Genomic DNA, 17,034 nt, shown 5'->3' with positions numbered 1-17,034 from the left:
TATCTGAATGAATCAGCTGGGAAGGGGGAACATAGAGAAATTACCAGGGTTTCTGGAAAAACATTCAGGTCCAGATACATTGCATTCTGCATAACCATTTAATAAATAGGGACATAGGCAGGGAAAATTTCAGGCTGAGAAAGACTCTGGGGCAAAAAAGCTAATGTGAAGTTGGATTAAGCAAAGGCTTCAAAAGCTGACCCACACCATGCTTAGCATTACAAGATAGGTATCTTAATCAGAACAGCTAGTGTATTTTTACAACACAATATCAATTCACTGCATTTTTTCCTGGATACTAGTTTTAGGCAGTCATGCTGCATGTGAGCAAATCACTCCCTAGCAATTTCTCACCCAATTTCAAATGGGAATGGAGGCTTTAGAGATAACATTCTTCTGTTTATTTCCTTAAATTGGCCATCGGAAGAAGTGAAAAATCCTCTAAGTACTTCTACTGAGGGAAAGGCTGTGGAGTGCCCTCATATCTGATTAAACGTAACAGGATCCACATGTGAGTAAGCCTTTATAAACCTCGAAGAGGGGCAAAAACCTTTCATCACATTTCATACCTTCATCGTCATGAAAACCAGCAAAGCATAAGGTATGTCTTAGAGGAACCACTAAATTTCCTTGGTTCTGGTGCCCAGCAAGTAAATTGAAAGTGATTTTTTTCTTGGTACACTGAGGTTAAAGTGTGATTTAAATTCCTGATAATGAAAGCTTACAACCAACCATACAGCCAACCTCCTCAAGAATTTTTTTCTATTTTTCTTATTATCTAAATGGCTTAGCAAAGCCACAAGGAAAGTCTGTGATACAGCCTTAAAGATAGAAATCATATGGACTTAACTGTCAGGAGTGAACCCAAAACTTTCTTAATCTGAGCACTGCAACAGAAAAGTTTTGCAGCATTTCACTGAAGATATAATTCTACATTAAATTAAAGGTGTAAACTAAAAGAGGAAAGGAAGTGAAATTAATGCACTTAAAGGAAAAAGCAGCACCAGTGAGTGAGTGTCTGGCCATATCTGTCAAATTCTTAGTATCTGAGGTTTGCTGAGGCTTTGATGTCCAAGCTGTGCCAGAGAGAATGATCACCCATCACTGTTCACCTGAAACAGAGTATTTTTACAGCTCTAAAAGATCTCCTGCCTTCTTCCAGCTCCAAATAAATGCAAGGATCACTCTTCTGACAAGTGCAGCAAACACTGGTGGATGGTGCAGTCATCTCTTCATAAAGGGAAAGAGAGCATTTTTCTTGTTCTGTTTCTTCTTGTTGTGAGATTTTGGATATGGGGAAGACGTGATGAGTGGGAAGGAGGGTTCAGGGGCAGAACAGCATCATAAGCTGAGGTGAACCAAGACAGCAGTTCACCAGTGTGTGAGGTTAAAACCTTATTCCCATCTCCCACCTTCCCTCCACTCCAGGTCTATAATTTACCTCCTTCCTTGGGTCATCTTGGGCTCTTACTGGACCCTCCAGGAGCTCGTTTATCTCCCTGGGAAGGCAATGATCCTCAGCTGTCAACAGCACTCTGAACTTAGGTCAGAGAAACTATTTGCCATGATGTTTAAGCTGATGAATGATTGCAAGAAAGCAAGGCTATAGGGATGTATCTATATCCTGGAGATTGGTATTTTCCTACTAAATACAAGGAATCCAGAATTTTCTAGCAAATGGAGAATACCATGCAAAGGGACATAAGCAAACTTTAGGCAGGAGGGACTGGACTTGAACATCTCTGCATCAAATAGGCAGGTTTTCTAAGATAAATCTCAGCATTTCCCTTCTTTGTACTATCTCCAGGCAAACATCAGCTACACAAATACTCCTCCTCCTTGGGGTGGGAATGGAGGGTGGGGATTCCAAAAGGACTGCATCATTTTTCCATAATTTTATCCTTAAAATACCAAATTGTCATGTTTGGCACTTGCTCTATATTTTTGTGCTCTTGGCTGTTAAAAGCTAAGTTTTTTCTTGTGAGAAAACCTGCCAACAGAGACCACTAATGAACTAAGAAGGTGGCAGTCCACCTATGTGTGCAGATGGGATGAAATATGCTCCAAAGGACACTAAGGTTCCTGCTAACTCTCAGCAAAATATTTGGAGAATACTCATATATATTTTTGTACAGCTCTTTTAACTAATCTGCTTTTGATCATTAGCCACCAGACAATGCCTTCATTGCACACATTCATACTATGACAGACAGATGGTAAAATGCTAACTGACCCCTAAGCAAGTACTCATATTTTTTTCTGCTTTTGTAATAATTATGTTTTCTAATGTAAAACTGTGCAGCTTCTTCAAGATTAAAAATGTAAGGACATCAGAACAGTCATTTGATTGACAACCAATTTAAATCTCAGAAAATACTCTTTTGTTATGTCTGCTGTCACCATCACATTTAAACATGGAAAACATCTATTCTGAATATGAGCTCCTGCAAAATGTCTATTCTTCAAGGATACTTTTGAATAATCTGTGTAATAAGAATTTGCACCTCTAATGACAATGGCTGATGGAAGGTTGTAGGCAGCTATTTAAACAGAATGTGTGAGCTCTGAGACATAAATTAACACAGAAATGCAAAACTACCATATAAAAATGTTGGAATCTTAAAAGACATTTCAATTTCATGTAGGTAAGGGCACTTCCATGATTGTGATTAGTTTCACATGTCAGTTGTACAGCTATTCATTTGTATGCGTCGGGGGGAGGTCAAATTACTTGTAGAGGAAATAAGTGCCTAAGTTTTTGTTGGTTTGGGGGTTTTTTTTCCATAAATAAAACCACCACATAGGATCATAAGATCATAGAATCATTAAGGTTGGAAAAGACCTCTAGGATCATCAAGTCCATCTGTCAACCCAACAATACCATGTCTCCTAAACCATGCTCTGAAGTGCCACATCTACACATCTTTTAAACACCTCCAGGGATGGTGACTCCACCACCACCCTGGGCAGCCTCTTCCAATGCCTGACCAGTCTCTCAGTGAAGAAATTTTTCCTAATATCCAGTCTAAACCTCCCCTGGTGCAGCTTGAAGCCATTTCCTCTTGTTCTATCACTAGTAACTTGGGAGAAGACACCAACACCCACCTCACTACAACCTCCTTTCAGGCAGCTGTAGAGAATGGTAAGGTCTCCCCTCAGCCTCCTCTTCTCCAGGCTAAACAACCCCAGCTCCCTCAATCTCTCCTCATCAGACCTGCTCTCCAGACCCTTCACCGGCTTCGTTGCCCTTCTCTGGACACACTCCAGCAACTCAATGTCCTTCTTGTCCTGAGGGGCCCAAAACTGAACATAATATTCAAGGTGTGTCCTCACCAGTGCCGAGTACAGGGGCACGATCACCTCCCTGCTCCTGCTGGCCACACTATTCCTGATACAAGCCCGGATGCCGTTGGCCTTCTTGGCCACCTGAGCACACCGCTGGCTCATGTTCAGGCGGCTGCCAACCAACACCCCCAAGACCTTCTCCTCTGGGCAGCTCTCCAGCCACTCCTCCCCAAGCCTGTAGCGTTGCATGGGGTTGTTGTGACCCAAGTGCAGGACCATGCACATGGCCTTGTTGAATCTCATACCGTTGGCGCTGGCCCAACGATCCAGCCTATCCAGGTCCCTCTGTAGAGCCTTCCTACCCTTGAGCAGATCAACACTCCCACCCAACCTGGTGTCATCTGCAAACTTACTGAGGGTGCACTCAATCCCCTCATCCAGATCGTTGATAAAGATATTAAACAAGACTGGCCCCAACACTGAGCCCTGGGGAATCCCGCTCGTGACCTGCCACCAACTGGATTTAGCTCCATTCACCACAACTCTCTGGGCTCGGCCATCCAGTTTTTTACCCAGCAAAGAGTGCACCCATCCCAGCCATGAGCCACCATCTTCTCTAGGATGATACTGTGGGAGAAAGTGTCACAGGCTTTGCTAAAGTCCAGCAGACAACATCCACAGCCTTTCCCTCATCCACTAGGTGGGTCACCTGGTCATAGAAGGAGATCAGGTTGGTCAGGCAGCACATGCCTTTCATGAACCTTTGCTGGCTGGGCCTGATCCCCTGGCTGTCCTGCACATGTCTGATGAACTCACTCAGGTTCTATCACTCCATAATCTTCCCCGGTACCAAGGTCAAGCTCACAGGCCTGTAGTTCCCCAGATCCTCCTTCTGTCCCTTCTTGTAGAATAGCTTCTTGTAAGATGCCAGTGTGTCACATCGGCAAGCCTCCAGTCATTGGGATCTCCTCTGTTACCAGGACTGCTGATAAATGATGGAGAGTGACTTGGCAAGCCCCTCTGCCAGCTTCCTCAGTACTCTCAGGTGGATCCCTTCTGGCCCCATAGGCTTGTGAGTGTCCAGGTGGCTCAGCAGGTTCTAAACTGCTTCCTCTCGAGTATGGGGGCTTTATTCAGCTCTCTGTCCCTGCCTTCCAGCTCAGGGGGCTGAATACCCTGGGGATAATTGGTCTGGCAGTTAATGACTGAGGCAAAGAAGACATTAAGTACCTCAGCCTTCTCCTCAGCCTTGGTGGCAATGTTCCCCTCTACATCCAATAGAGGATGGAGATTCTCCTTGGCTCTCTTTTTGATGTTAATGTATTTGTAAAAAGATTTTTTAAATTATTCTTTATAGCAGTGGCCAGGTTGAGTTCTAGCTGAGCTTTTGCTTGCCTAATTTTCTCTCTGCAAGACCTAACGAGGTCTCTGTACTCTTTTTGAGTTGCCTGCCCCTTCCTCCAAAAGAGCTAGACTCTCCTTTTTTCCTGAGTGCCAGCAAAAGCTCTCTGTTCAGCCAGACCCATCGTCTTCCCCATCAGTTTTTCTTGTGGCACTTGGGGACAGCCTGCTCCTGCACCTTCAGGACTTTCATCTTGAAGAAATTTCTTTTTAAACTAAAGCTGTTCTTGTAAGTGAGATTGCATCATCCCCTCACTTCTCTTCTCACCACATTGTATAGAGAACCTGTGGTGCAACATCGCTCAGGTACCGGCCCGAGGGGAAGCTCAGTACCCAGGCTTGGTCTCCTAATGCTCTATATCTGATGCCTGTGCAGTGTTCATCTCATCTAAGTAACAACACTGAAGACACTAAGCTAGAGCTAACCAATACAAATGCTGACAAAATTTTCATCTAAAACCTCATTCCTCTGCATAACTTAAGTGCTTGGGTCAGGACTACAGAAAATGTTTCTTGGTTTGTTTTGAGAGCATTTATAAGAGTAAAGTAACCAGCTTCACGTTGGTGCACTGGTCACAAGCCCAAGTGGCACAGTGTGGCTACACACATTACTGTATCCTATTAACTGCCAAAATAGGACAGCTATGCCTAAGCTGCTCAGGAGGAATAGACTCCGGTCCCTGGTAATTCCCTGGGAATTATTTGGGAGAGTGTGAGCTGATTCATGCCCAAACCACATCACCTCTGAAAACAGGACTCTGCTCCGGTGCCTGGGACTGCTCTGACACAGTCTCACAGCTGGTGCAAAGGCACCATGCAGACGCTTGCCTGCTTCATGTGCAGGTTGGTACAGTGCTCTTTGTGAGTTGAAAAATGTGTGTTAATCCCTATTTCTTGGGCACATGCTTTTAATCCTATACTAATAGGCAGAATTGTGTCCCCGAATGACATTATCAGAATATGGTAATTTACCAGTATTTTACCAGTGCATGGGTGTTAGATGTGCTCTGAGCATGTCTGCTAGAGAAAGTCTCTTGCACACGCACATATCTCTTAGTCTGGTTTCCAGAAGCCAAATAAGTTTAGTCTTAAGCTAGTCATCTCCACAGGCAATGGCAATTACATATACAGACAGCATTGAAAGAGCAGATGTGTAGGAAGGCACAAACAGGACAAATCACAGTTGTTATTAGTCATGGAAGCTCACCTAACTTTGGTGGGAGAAATGACCTCCAGGAGATGCCTTCTGTCCTTCAACTCCAGGGGAATTTTGAATTATTAACTTAGCCAACATTTAAACACATGAGAACAGGTGAACAGAATTTTACTCTCCCAGCCTTCAATCTATCTATGCATTTAAATTACATGATTAAAACATATTAAATGCCCCTAAAAGCCATAGGTCAAGTGCCGAAGGGGTTTTTAACAGACACATTTTTGGGGAACTCAGCATAGCAAAGCAATTAAGGATGTGCCTAGATATTTTTAAACTGACATTACATGTTCTCTGCTAGATCATAAGCACAGTGGTGCAAATATAGTAATATATTCTTGTCTCCAGATGTGGTGTATGCAGGAAGTAACACAGCTGAAAATCCCCTGAATTTGCTTCACAAAACCAAACAGAACCTGACTAAAAGCAGTGTGGAGATCAAGCTCCTGCCCAGTTCCTCCATTTCCAAAGTTTTCTATTCCTAACACACATGTACTGTCAAAAAAGGAAGTTGCTCACATTTATTTTATGCTTTTACAACCTAAAATCCTTTCAGTATACCATTAGTCAACATTAATGTGTGTGCTTTCTTACATTTTTAAAATGGTCTTGAAGACTTACCCATATAGGGTTTTGTGCCAGCCATAGAAGAAGCTTTTTCTGAACCTTTCACTATGGTTGCTATGTTAAAGTCAGTGATATGAACGTGTCCTGCAATTTCACAAAGGAAAAACAGAAGTTAAAACAGCACATCATACAAATATTCCTTCCTTTATTTAACATTTAGGTCATAATGGAAAGAAATTAAGTTGGAAATATTCATAACAATTAGTGGAAACTTACTATTAAATGTTGCTCATAACTAGAAAAATCATTTTAGCAGCAAAATAATGGAATTTCCTGTATGGTTGTGTCCACTATCTCCTTGCAGTGCTGAATGTTTTTGGCTGGTCACCCCAAACACCTCCTGCTGTGAATGTTAGGGTCAGTAACCGTCTTCTAGAGCAGTAACCACCCTCTTCTAGAGCAGAGCCACCCCTGGCACTCTCAGGTACTCGTGACACCAGTCTGTTATCACATCCACTTCAGTCCGGCTTCTTTCTGAGCCTCCTCAAGGCAAAAGGGAGCCATGAAGAAAAAGGGTATTTTTATCATATTATAACTATAAAATTAGATCCATGGTAGCAGAAGAGTGTGTATGTAACAGCAGCAGGTCCCGAATGGTCATTCATTTGACAGCAGGTTGCAAGATGAAAGACAAGTGACACAAGTCAGCATATGGACTTGCTGCCTGAGCAGCCAGACAGCTGATTTAAACGGAACTATCGGGCTGGATGGCCCAGGCCTGCTGTCATTACTTTTTTCCTGGGCTAGTTTACAACAAGCATAGGTTAAGTTGCTCCACCACTGCAAAGCAATAGTTGTTAATCATGGCTTGCCGTAGGCAGGTAAACTGAATGCAAATCCAGCCTGAAAATGTATCTGCAGACTTTTAGTTTGGTAAGTCTGCTGTTAGTTTTGCATCTTCCACTTAAGGTTTAGTTTTATACTGTGGAGTGATGCAGACATTCTGTTGTATGTGATTATATCTGGCAATGCCATTTTGGAGGACAGAATACAGGGAAAGGTACCCCCTTCCCTGGCTTAGCCCTGCACTCATATCAGGATCAATACAGTGTGTGTTGAACTAGATTCTTGAACGACAGGCTCCTGTGATGGTTTTTTTTTTGCTCAAGATCTCAGCCTCATTCAGTGCACAGAGTGGAGTAGGCTTTAGGCATGATGCAGTTATTAAGCAAGGGAAGTTGCTTTCATGTTTGCTGCCAAAGGTGGAAAGAGTGTAACAAATGACTGATGTTGAATGTTACCATAGTGCCCGACTGAGGAACAGCAGTCTCAACAAAAGATTATGCTGCTCTGACACTCTAACTCAGATCCTGCTTAAAGTCCCCAGGAAATGCATCTGCCAACCTCTAACAAGTCTGCAGCCATGCATGTGTGAACTGAAATTCTCAGAGTGAGTCCTCTAATTTAGCCAGATATGAGCTGGTTTTGAAGGGAAGAAGGAAGAAGGCACATCCCACTCCCAAAACTAAAGATATTCCTGCAAACTGCTTACATTTTATTGACACTTTCCTCCTAAGACCCCAGCCCAGGAAGACATCTGCACACGGCAGACAAGAACGCTGAGCAGTGAATTGCTTTATGAGGGGTGGGAGGTGTTAGGCTGCCATAACAAGAACTAGTGTTCACAGCCCAGCCTGCCATCAGATTTAAAGGTGGTATTCATCCTTCCTGGTGGCTGGACCATAAAATGTTTGCAGTTTATTTCTGCAATAATAAAACACCGTGGCAGAAGGCTTCTTGAAAAAGATAATTGAACCACGTTAAGCCACCTCATGGCAGTAGTTTTAAGCAATTCTGTGTGCACCGTAGAATGAAAAGCTGCAAGAATCTTGGCAGGCTAATCCTTTCTCTTTTTTGACAGATAAATATAAAGTTCTGTCATTTAAATGACAGCATTGTAAGTGATGCTTCCTATTAGAGTGTTGGCATGATAGCCTGTTGCAAAACACCTGCCGCATAATATCCATTCAGACTGATCCAAACAGTTGATTTGCAATGACAATTGCCTCTCCTGCAGTGCATTGTTTTCTTTCCCTTTTATTAGATTTCTTCTAATTTAACAAAACCAAAATAGCACACGTGAAGTGTTGCATACACTGGTTGAAGCTTTTTGTCAAAAAAGCCTTTCTACAAGGTAAGGGATCGATTGGGAAGGTTCTGCATAGCTCCTCTGCATCCTGCTGCTGGTACAGCAACAATGAGCAGCTCCTGTATGCATAGCAGGGCACAGCAAAGCTGTGTTGGTACCACTGAAAAAACTCCACCTTTGCTCTGCCCCATCACATGGCCACCCCATGGCCCATATTGCCTGTTGTTTAGAGGGCTGCTAATTGGCTATGGAGGGAAAGCAAGGTGTCCTGGTAGGCAGGTAGATGGCTGTGCTGCCCCAGGCACTGCACACAGTGTTTGTTTGGGGGTTTGTTTTGTTTTGTTTTTAAGACGTTCATTCCTGGTGTGAATATTTCAAGAGACAGTTAGACCCCAATTCTCTGTAGGAGTCTTTCTAATCAGCCTCTAATACATCTTTTTACTGCAACTGTTGCATATAGGAAAAGGAAAGGTAGCTGTTGTTGCAGTAAATATGCTGGGATACTAGCTACTTCATACTGTTTCCAAAATTTCAATTCATGGGGACTTTCCCATCTGAGCTTCACACCTTGTACTTTATCTTCCTTTCTGGATATTATTGTGAACAACTAAATGTCAAAACCAAGCCTGTACCCTGGCTCCCATCTCAGGTACCAGGTACAATATTGAACTAAGCAGTATGTCAGTGCCACTTGGGTTTAGCTTTTAAGAGCTGTGAAGCACAAATAATTCAGCAGTACCTAACTAAATTCAAGTATCCCAGGGAAAGAGCTCATTGCTTAATCCCATGGCTGCATGACCCCATATGATAATATGACAATGGTGGAGAGAGGGAAGAAAAGGCAAATGACCACATTCCTCTGGCTCTCTGCAGTGGCTTTTTCAAATCATCCCAGACTGCACTGATTTTGTGTACGCCAACATGCACATTGTAAGCAGAAAGTATCTCAGTGCAAATTATTTCAAAAATTGCATTCCTCTAGTCAGCTTCCAGTTAAGGGTTTAATCAGAAACATTTCTAAGTTAATACCTACAGCACAGTGTATATATATGACTTTGAGGATCTCTATGCATACACTTCAGAAGTGCTGTGTCACTTTTATGCCTTACTCTTCCACGTGGCCTGAAATCCCAGTATCTGAGGTAAACAGCAAATGGTCTTTCTTTGGACTATTATTTAGTTTTTGTTAAAAGAGAACAAATCATAATGACAATTAAAACAAGTCCTGAAAGGTGTCTGAGGCTGGCTGACTAACATTTAACAGCAGAAAATGTACAGGACTTCAAACCTCATTGAATATCTCAGAATCTGAAACCAAAGGGGTGAATGTGAGGGCAAAGAGAAGAAATACCAGCCTGGAGTTAATGCCACCAACTCAGGATGCATCAGAGCTGATGGGAAGTCTCAACACAGTAACATTTTGGAGCAAATTCAGATCTGGTTTTCCCTTAGAAGGTCAAACCTTTTGAATAATTTAAAAAGCATCTATCTGGTTTCAGCTGTACTATGCACAAGAGCATAAGCTTGTATCCACGTGAATTCGTCATGACTTGGAAGTCTGCTGCTTATCATGAGGGAGACTGTTAGAAACCTCCTTGTACTGCGATAGATGGGTTCAGCAAGGCTATGCATTTCAAAAGGGGAGGCTGTTTAATGGCCATGTAGGCATGTAAAAGTTTCAAATGTATTCTCAAAGTGTAGATAGCTTCAGGTGAATGAATTATGTTCAAAACACTCATCTTGTTAATGAGCGTCGGTTGGTTAAATGAGACACAGTCCTTGAAAATTGTCTGTGGGTATGACGAGGACCAGCCCTAATGCAATCACCAGAGGTACATCTTTAGTGGAGACTTTATGTCTCCCAAACATGACTATAGAGTAATAATGTTGCCAGTTCTGTTGTTCAGACGTTAACATCAGGGTTCTAAATACTGAATTTATGCACGGGTTTTTTAACCCTGTTTTTGGTTTTAAGACCAGGATTGCTTATTTGCTGCATTTTCCAGTTTTGCTGTTAGTTTTCAAGTGAGAGCTGAGATTCTCATGTAATCAAGGAAATAGAGTTTCAAGGAAAACCTTGATGACCATAAAACAATATAATCATATATGAAGAGGCACATACAGGTGCTGGCTTGAATCTGCCTTGCTGTCTCATAAGAGAAACAATTACTGAGTAAAATTATTACTAGCAGATGCAAAAATCCAGTCCAAAAACCCCCACAAACCTAATAAAACATAATTAGTCCTATTAAAGCCAAAAGTGAAATATCTGGTCTGTGATTTCAATATGGACAACCATGAGGAAGCAGTTCTAACACTAGAAGTAGGAGGCATTCAGTGTAATTAGCAGATAGTACCTTCAAAACGAACTAACAGGTAGTGAGCCTTCGCATAATCTGTGTTTAAGCTAAGGAACACTTTACCACAAGATGTTAAGGATGCTGAAAGTTCCCTCCACTCAATGAAGCACCATAAAAGACCATGGAAAAGAGCACTGAAAGTTATTAAATGAGTGGAAACCATACCAAGCTCAGGAAATGCTTGAGGCTGGAGGTTGGGTGAGTACATGGGGAAGTATCACAAAAACCTGCGTTGTTTTATATCCTGCTCTGTCATTCACTTTTGGCAACTCTTGGAGATAAGAAACTCAACTAGATGCATCTTTGATACAGAACTGTTGCTCTTCTGCTCTGAAACTGAAAGCCTGTGTATCCATAACACTGTCTATGGCAACAGAGTTGGGCAAAGAGAACGGAGCAGTGTCTTGTAAGGAGAAATTAAAAAGGCTGAGGCTCTTCAGCTGAGGCAGGAAAGCACTGAAGGAGTTTTTGAATATGACGAAGATTGTGACTGTAAGCTATTATTTACCAAATCCTGCAATTCTGGAACTAGAGGATGTTTTTTTTGAAAGGAGAATGTTTCAAATGGGATGAAAGAAAACACTTTTTCACAAAGGACAGTAAACTTCTACAAATTGTTGCTCCAGGAGGTTGTAGAGGCCAATATCAGCAGCAGCCTCAAAGAGGCAGTAGACAAACTCATTGACAAAGGTTTATCCAGATTCTAAAGGGGAATCTACAGAGATACCCTAATGTCCTAATACAAAAACTGTGGGTGATAAGGAGCACTGAAGCATTTGATGACTATAAGTGGCAAAGGGCACACTCCATGAATAGTATCTCCTCTTGCTACTGGCTGCAACAGAATACTGGCCTGGGCCTTGGGTCTGATCCAGCAGGGAGTTCTTCCTCAGGAAACCAAGCAGGGACCTTGCTGGGTCTTATGAAATGATGTGCTGAAAAACCTGCCTCAGAGGAAATCAAACCTTTGCAAAATTCCTGTCAACAGAGTTTAATAACGGTGTGGTCACTCTGCACAATGCAGAACCTGGATGCTGAAGTAGAGCCTTGTAATTTCTGCAGAACGACCGGAAATGTTAATATCAATGTTGTCACCAAATAGCTGTAGAAATAATGTTATCATCTCTGAAAAAAGGCAATATACTAATCAGTTTGCCACTGTTTGTTTTTTTGCTTTTAATGCTTTCCACATCTCTTTAGACATTATAACTAACAGATCATGGAAAGATGTAAAGACGTCTTTAAATTCTTTGATATTTCAGAAAAAAATACAACAGACTTGCCAGCTTTCAGTTCCAAACACTATTATTTCAGTTATAGTGTTTTAAACCATTAAAGCAGAAGGAATAGTACAGGAAGCCGAATACTGTCATGAAGAGTATTCTATAATGCTTTTCTCTGTACAATACAAGAATAATAGCTATCCTGAACCATCAGGTAGTCCCTTCAGCCATCACTAGAATAATTCTGTTTCAGATGCATGTTAGCAAAACAGAGCACTACTACCCAATTTAGAGATTAGTGTTAGTTGTAAAAGGAAGAGCTTTATGGAAAAGCTGAGGGGGAAATGTAATGAGAGCTTTATAGACAGCATTCATTTCCTTAGAGAGGTCTGATTCAGAGAGTGAAACCTGAAAACATCCCTGCTTTCCTCAGATGAGACTCTCCTGTGGGGCAGAGAATCTCTCCAGGAGACCAGGCAATCATCTGGTAGGGACTGAAGACTATTTTAAGACACTGATTACCTCATTCTCATGTAGCATTATGCTTCTCATGATCATCAAGCACCTATTTCCACTGATGCATCAGAACCTGTGCTCAGCACTGTTGAGATGTGACTTTGCTGAAAAATATACGGGAAAATTCAGGCTTCATCTGCCAGAATGTTTCTGAATATGCTGTATACATTTTCATGGTTTATTTTCTTTGTAAACTAGATTGATCATTTTTATGAGTTAAGAAAAATCTCCTGTTTTCACTGCTTCTGTGTTCCTGAGCTATGTTCCCTAAGCCATACAGATAAATTTTAGTGAAACTAGTTTTAAGGAGCAGAAATATCTATAATGTACAATCTTGGTATATGTTATGAAAGTCAGTCAGTTTAATGGCTTGAAGGTGTAAGGCAATGTGAAGGGCATAACACTTCACTTTGACTTCAGCCAAAATAGGTTTCTTCAGTGAGGTCAAAGAAATCTAACTCACTGAGACAAACTCTCAGTCCTAAATGTTGTGTGTATGCAATTCCACGATACTTTGTGTAAGCACAGTTTGCTTAATGAACTGTAAGAAAGACCTAGGGGTAAAGTCAAGCATATAGGGAACTGTTGTGCCATCTCAGAGGCCACAGGCTAAAACAAAGTTCCTTCTTGTGCACTTGGTTAGACTCATTTTAGGTGAATTCATTATGCTTCCTCTACAGCCTAGCATATTTATGGTGCATATATTTAGCATGTTTTTCCATTAAGTGAAATCTGATGATTCTGTAAAAATTATGTTACTATGTTGTGGCTTAATTGAAGCTTTTATGGACTTCAAGGGTAACATTCATCTTGCAAAACATACATCTGTAAGGTGGATATCTATATCTTTACTCAAAACTTATGGTATTAGTCACCAAAGACAAATAGATACTGGTGTATAGTGCAGACATCCAAAGTAGATCAGATGATTGAAACCATGCCTCTGTCTTTCAGTTATCTGGAAAGGAAGCCTGTGGTGATGAGCACAGTACAGACATCTGTCAGATACATACTTGAGAAATAATTTGCTATACAAAATTTCTCAGCCCTTCAGAAGTTCTAGAAGAGAAAATAAGTGCTTGATACTGTTCTACTGGTAGGTCCCTAAAACGGGATTATGGTGATTCACAGTAATCTTGTTAATAAAATATTAACTTATATTTATCAGGTGTCCCTGTTGCTCTCAATTCATACTAAATTCCTTCTTTTTCAGGTCTTGCAAGTGTCAGATCAGCTTTTTTTTTTTTTTTTTTTTTTTTTTTGCAATAGGAGGCTAAATTACAAAATCCACAAGGTAGACAGAGGGACTTTGCACAGAAAGTCCAGATTTAGGTAGGAATCCAACATCTGAGGCGGATTTACAAAGCATGTCATGAGCATATCACTGAGATCTCAAGAATTCGAGATATCTGAGAGAAAGCAGTTAAGATTCACTTACCATGCTCATCCAGTAGTATGTTGTCAGGTTTGATGTCCCTGTAAAATACGGAAAGGAATGCATTATATTTCATACCCAAAGAAAACCTGCAACCTGTTTTCCCCGTCTCGGTATGAAGGCCAAGTCAATTAAATCATTACAAAACCAAGGAAAACCATATCATACACAAAGGCAAATGATTTTATCTACATCTTTTTACTGCCCATGGAAAACGCGCATACTAAAGAGATTCTCTAGGTCTCCATTTCATGTGGATTTTTTTTCATATGGTTAGCATTGACATGGATTTTTTTTTCAAGATTATGTACTTTATTCTTTATAGCAGCGGGAACAAGATGGAAGATTTGCATCTAAGAGGTGCCTCAGGGACTACGCTTGTGACAGACCCAAGAAATCTTTTAATTAGAAACATTGGTGATTTACCCTTTCTACTAAATTGCCATTCTCACATGCATGATCACTCACATACTGTAGAGTCCTGCTAGCTATCTGACATTAACTGGATAAGTCTAGCAGCTCTCCTTTAGCCCGCAAGTCCCCACTTGGCTGTCTGTAATGGCAGGTAGCTCACTGGGGAAAGGAGCGAGGATAAGGGAGGATGGAGATTATAATGTGCTGAAGCATCAGCTCAATTCTGCCTTTCTTAGCACAAGGGAACAACACTGCCTTAGCGAGCTGCACTTGCAGGATCATTTTCTGTTGACCTATGTCCATGCTGCTGTCAGGAGGGATGGAGACAGCTTTTCTTCACCATTGTTGGGCATTCCCACTCTCTTTGTTGCCCCAGTGTCATTACTCATGGAGCAGACCTGTTCTGGGGGAAACTCATCTCTTCCCTTTGCCAGCCTGGATCTGCTCTGGTTTGGCTCACCCTGCATGTCAGTGACTGTGATGCGGAAGCATTGTGTGGCACTGCCTTTTCACCGGCAACTTGTGCTTAATGCAATTTTGAAGCCATGTTCTTGGTGTGGCGTTGCCACAGCAGGAGGTGCATCAGTCCACCATGAGAAAAACATCTGCCCCTTGAGCTGAATTTTGCACTGCTTTCTAACGAGAAGACACAGTAAACTGTCAAAAGAGGCTGTTGAATGAGTCTTCAGATGAACTCCAAAGAACTTCCACCTGTGTAATTTTTTTTAGCCAAGGGATGACTTGCTTATTCCAATTCAAACATCTCTTAGAAAATTCTATCCTGACTGAAATATGTAGTAATATATACTTAGATTTCACTAACAAGTTTGTCCAGTATGCCCATAAGTGAAATAAGGAAGAAAGTGAAATATTGCAAAATGTATTACACCAGAACACCCTTTTTTTTCTTCTTTTTTAAATTTGATAATTATTTCTAAAGGAAACATCATAAAGGAATAAGATAGCAATAGCAGTTATAAAACTTATATTGCTTGCATGCTGTGAGATCAATCTTCATCCAAACTTGACACATTTATTGACAAAAGAAAGAAGTTTACAGCTTAGTATTCTGAATTTCACACTTTCTTGCCTTTCCTGAGAATCACATGAAATTGTGAAGCACACTAAGACTATGTTTGTAATTTGTGTAGCAGCAGCTGGGGAAATGTAGGATAAATAAGAAATTACTTTGAATCATTCCCTGCATGTTTGGAAATAATGTAGGATCTGTATGTGTCTGTGTAAGGAAAAGGATCTCACTATGAATTACCATCTGGAATGGAAAGTTAAAATTATACCAGTAGTTCAGTGTGAAATACTGTATTTCTTCTGCACAACCTACTGGCTACCTACAATTGCCTGATTCAGCAGCAGTTCTAGTTATATGTGTAATGTAAGAGGAAATCTCCTAGCGCCCATGTCATCCACAAGCCTCCAAACTCTGACTTCAGAGCCCGTCAATCAGAGATTACTCATAGTAATTTCATGATGCCTTTGACATCTTTAATTCACCCAGGACTTAAGGAAAAGAGATTTCTGTTTCATGCTTATTTGCTGATACTTGTGTCTAGGGAACATTAACATTTATGGGTCTGAAACATTAAATTCCTGAAGTTCTAGATGGTTTAAAACCCCAACATTATTTAGCTTTGTTGGTTTCAATATTCCCAGGGACAAACTCCAGCTGTTTGCAATGATAGCTCTTTAATCAACTTTAACTTGACTCCAGACTCTGACTTGTCTCTTTCCTCTCCCCTGTAGTCACTTGTCATATCATTTACCATATAAAAAACTCTCCTTCCCCTGATTTCATATGGGTGAAGTTGTGAGGTAGAGGCAAACTGTAGGATTTAATATCTTTGCTTATATTATAAAACTTCTCTGTAGTTGAATTATGGTAGGAAATTCTATACATTTTTATATGTAATGTTATATCTAATCTTTCAACTGATGAGACAGTTTTTGGAAGAGCTACTGTTCAGCTGTTATTGAATATATTTGCTGAAAACAAAACAATCTCTTGGTTTTGATGACTGTTTTCTGATAAGAGTTGGAATTTTGATTTCATGTTGAATAGTCTTTGTGGTTGATCCATGACTTGAAAATACAGCAATGACTTTCAATGGAGAAAAGCACAGCATAGTTTTGACTGATGAATTGAATATTTTAAACTTTGTCTTTGTGAAGTTTAACAAGCACAATCTGACTCTGCACTTCTCATGTGGGTAAAAAGATTGGGGTCACACCCAACTACATTAGGGTCTTTCTGTATCTTCCTAAAATCAGTGATACATTCAACATCACTCCAAACTGTTTTCCCCAGTTTAAGAAAATAAAAATTAAGAATTGGAATGGTACAATCATTAGTACTTCACTGAGGGTAAAACTGGTCAAAAGGAGAAATTCAGCTTTATGAGCTACTGCCACATGTACAACAATGCATTGTCCAGGGATTGCTCATTATAAGACTG

General features: G+C 40.9%; 1 protein-coding gene across 1 annotated transcript in view; it reads right to left on the bottom strand.

Moving 5' to 3' along the window:
- STK32B (serine/threonine kinase 32B) overlaps positions 1-17,034 on the bottom strand; it is a 181,841-nt gene that overhangs the window by 45,277 nt on the left and 119,530 nt on the right. Inside the window, exons 5-6 of the mRNA XM_075091882.1 lie at positions 14,153-14,190; positions 6,521-6,610 (exon numbers count right to left, since the gene is read on the bottom strand). Of these exons, the coding sequence (XP_074947983.1) occupies positions 6,521-6,610; positions 14,153-14,190 (128 nt within the window). The remainder of the gene's footprint in view (positions 1-6,520; positions 6,611-14,152; positions 14,191-17,034) is intronic.

The sequence above is a fragment of the Phalacrocorax aristotelis genome, chromosome 4, assembly GCF_949628215.1.
Source record: "Phalacrocorax aristotelis chromosome 4, bGulAri2.1, whole genome shotgun sequence".
In the NCBI taxonomy this organism is placed as follows: domain Eukaryota; kingdom Metazoa; phylum Chordata; class Aves; order Suliformes; family Phalacrocoracidae; genus Phalacrocorax; species Phalacrocorax aristotelis.
The sequence above is the reverse complement of the archived record's forward strand: the minus strand, read 5'-3'. Positions and strand labels throughout refer to the sequence as shown.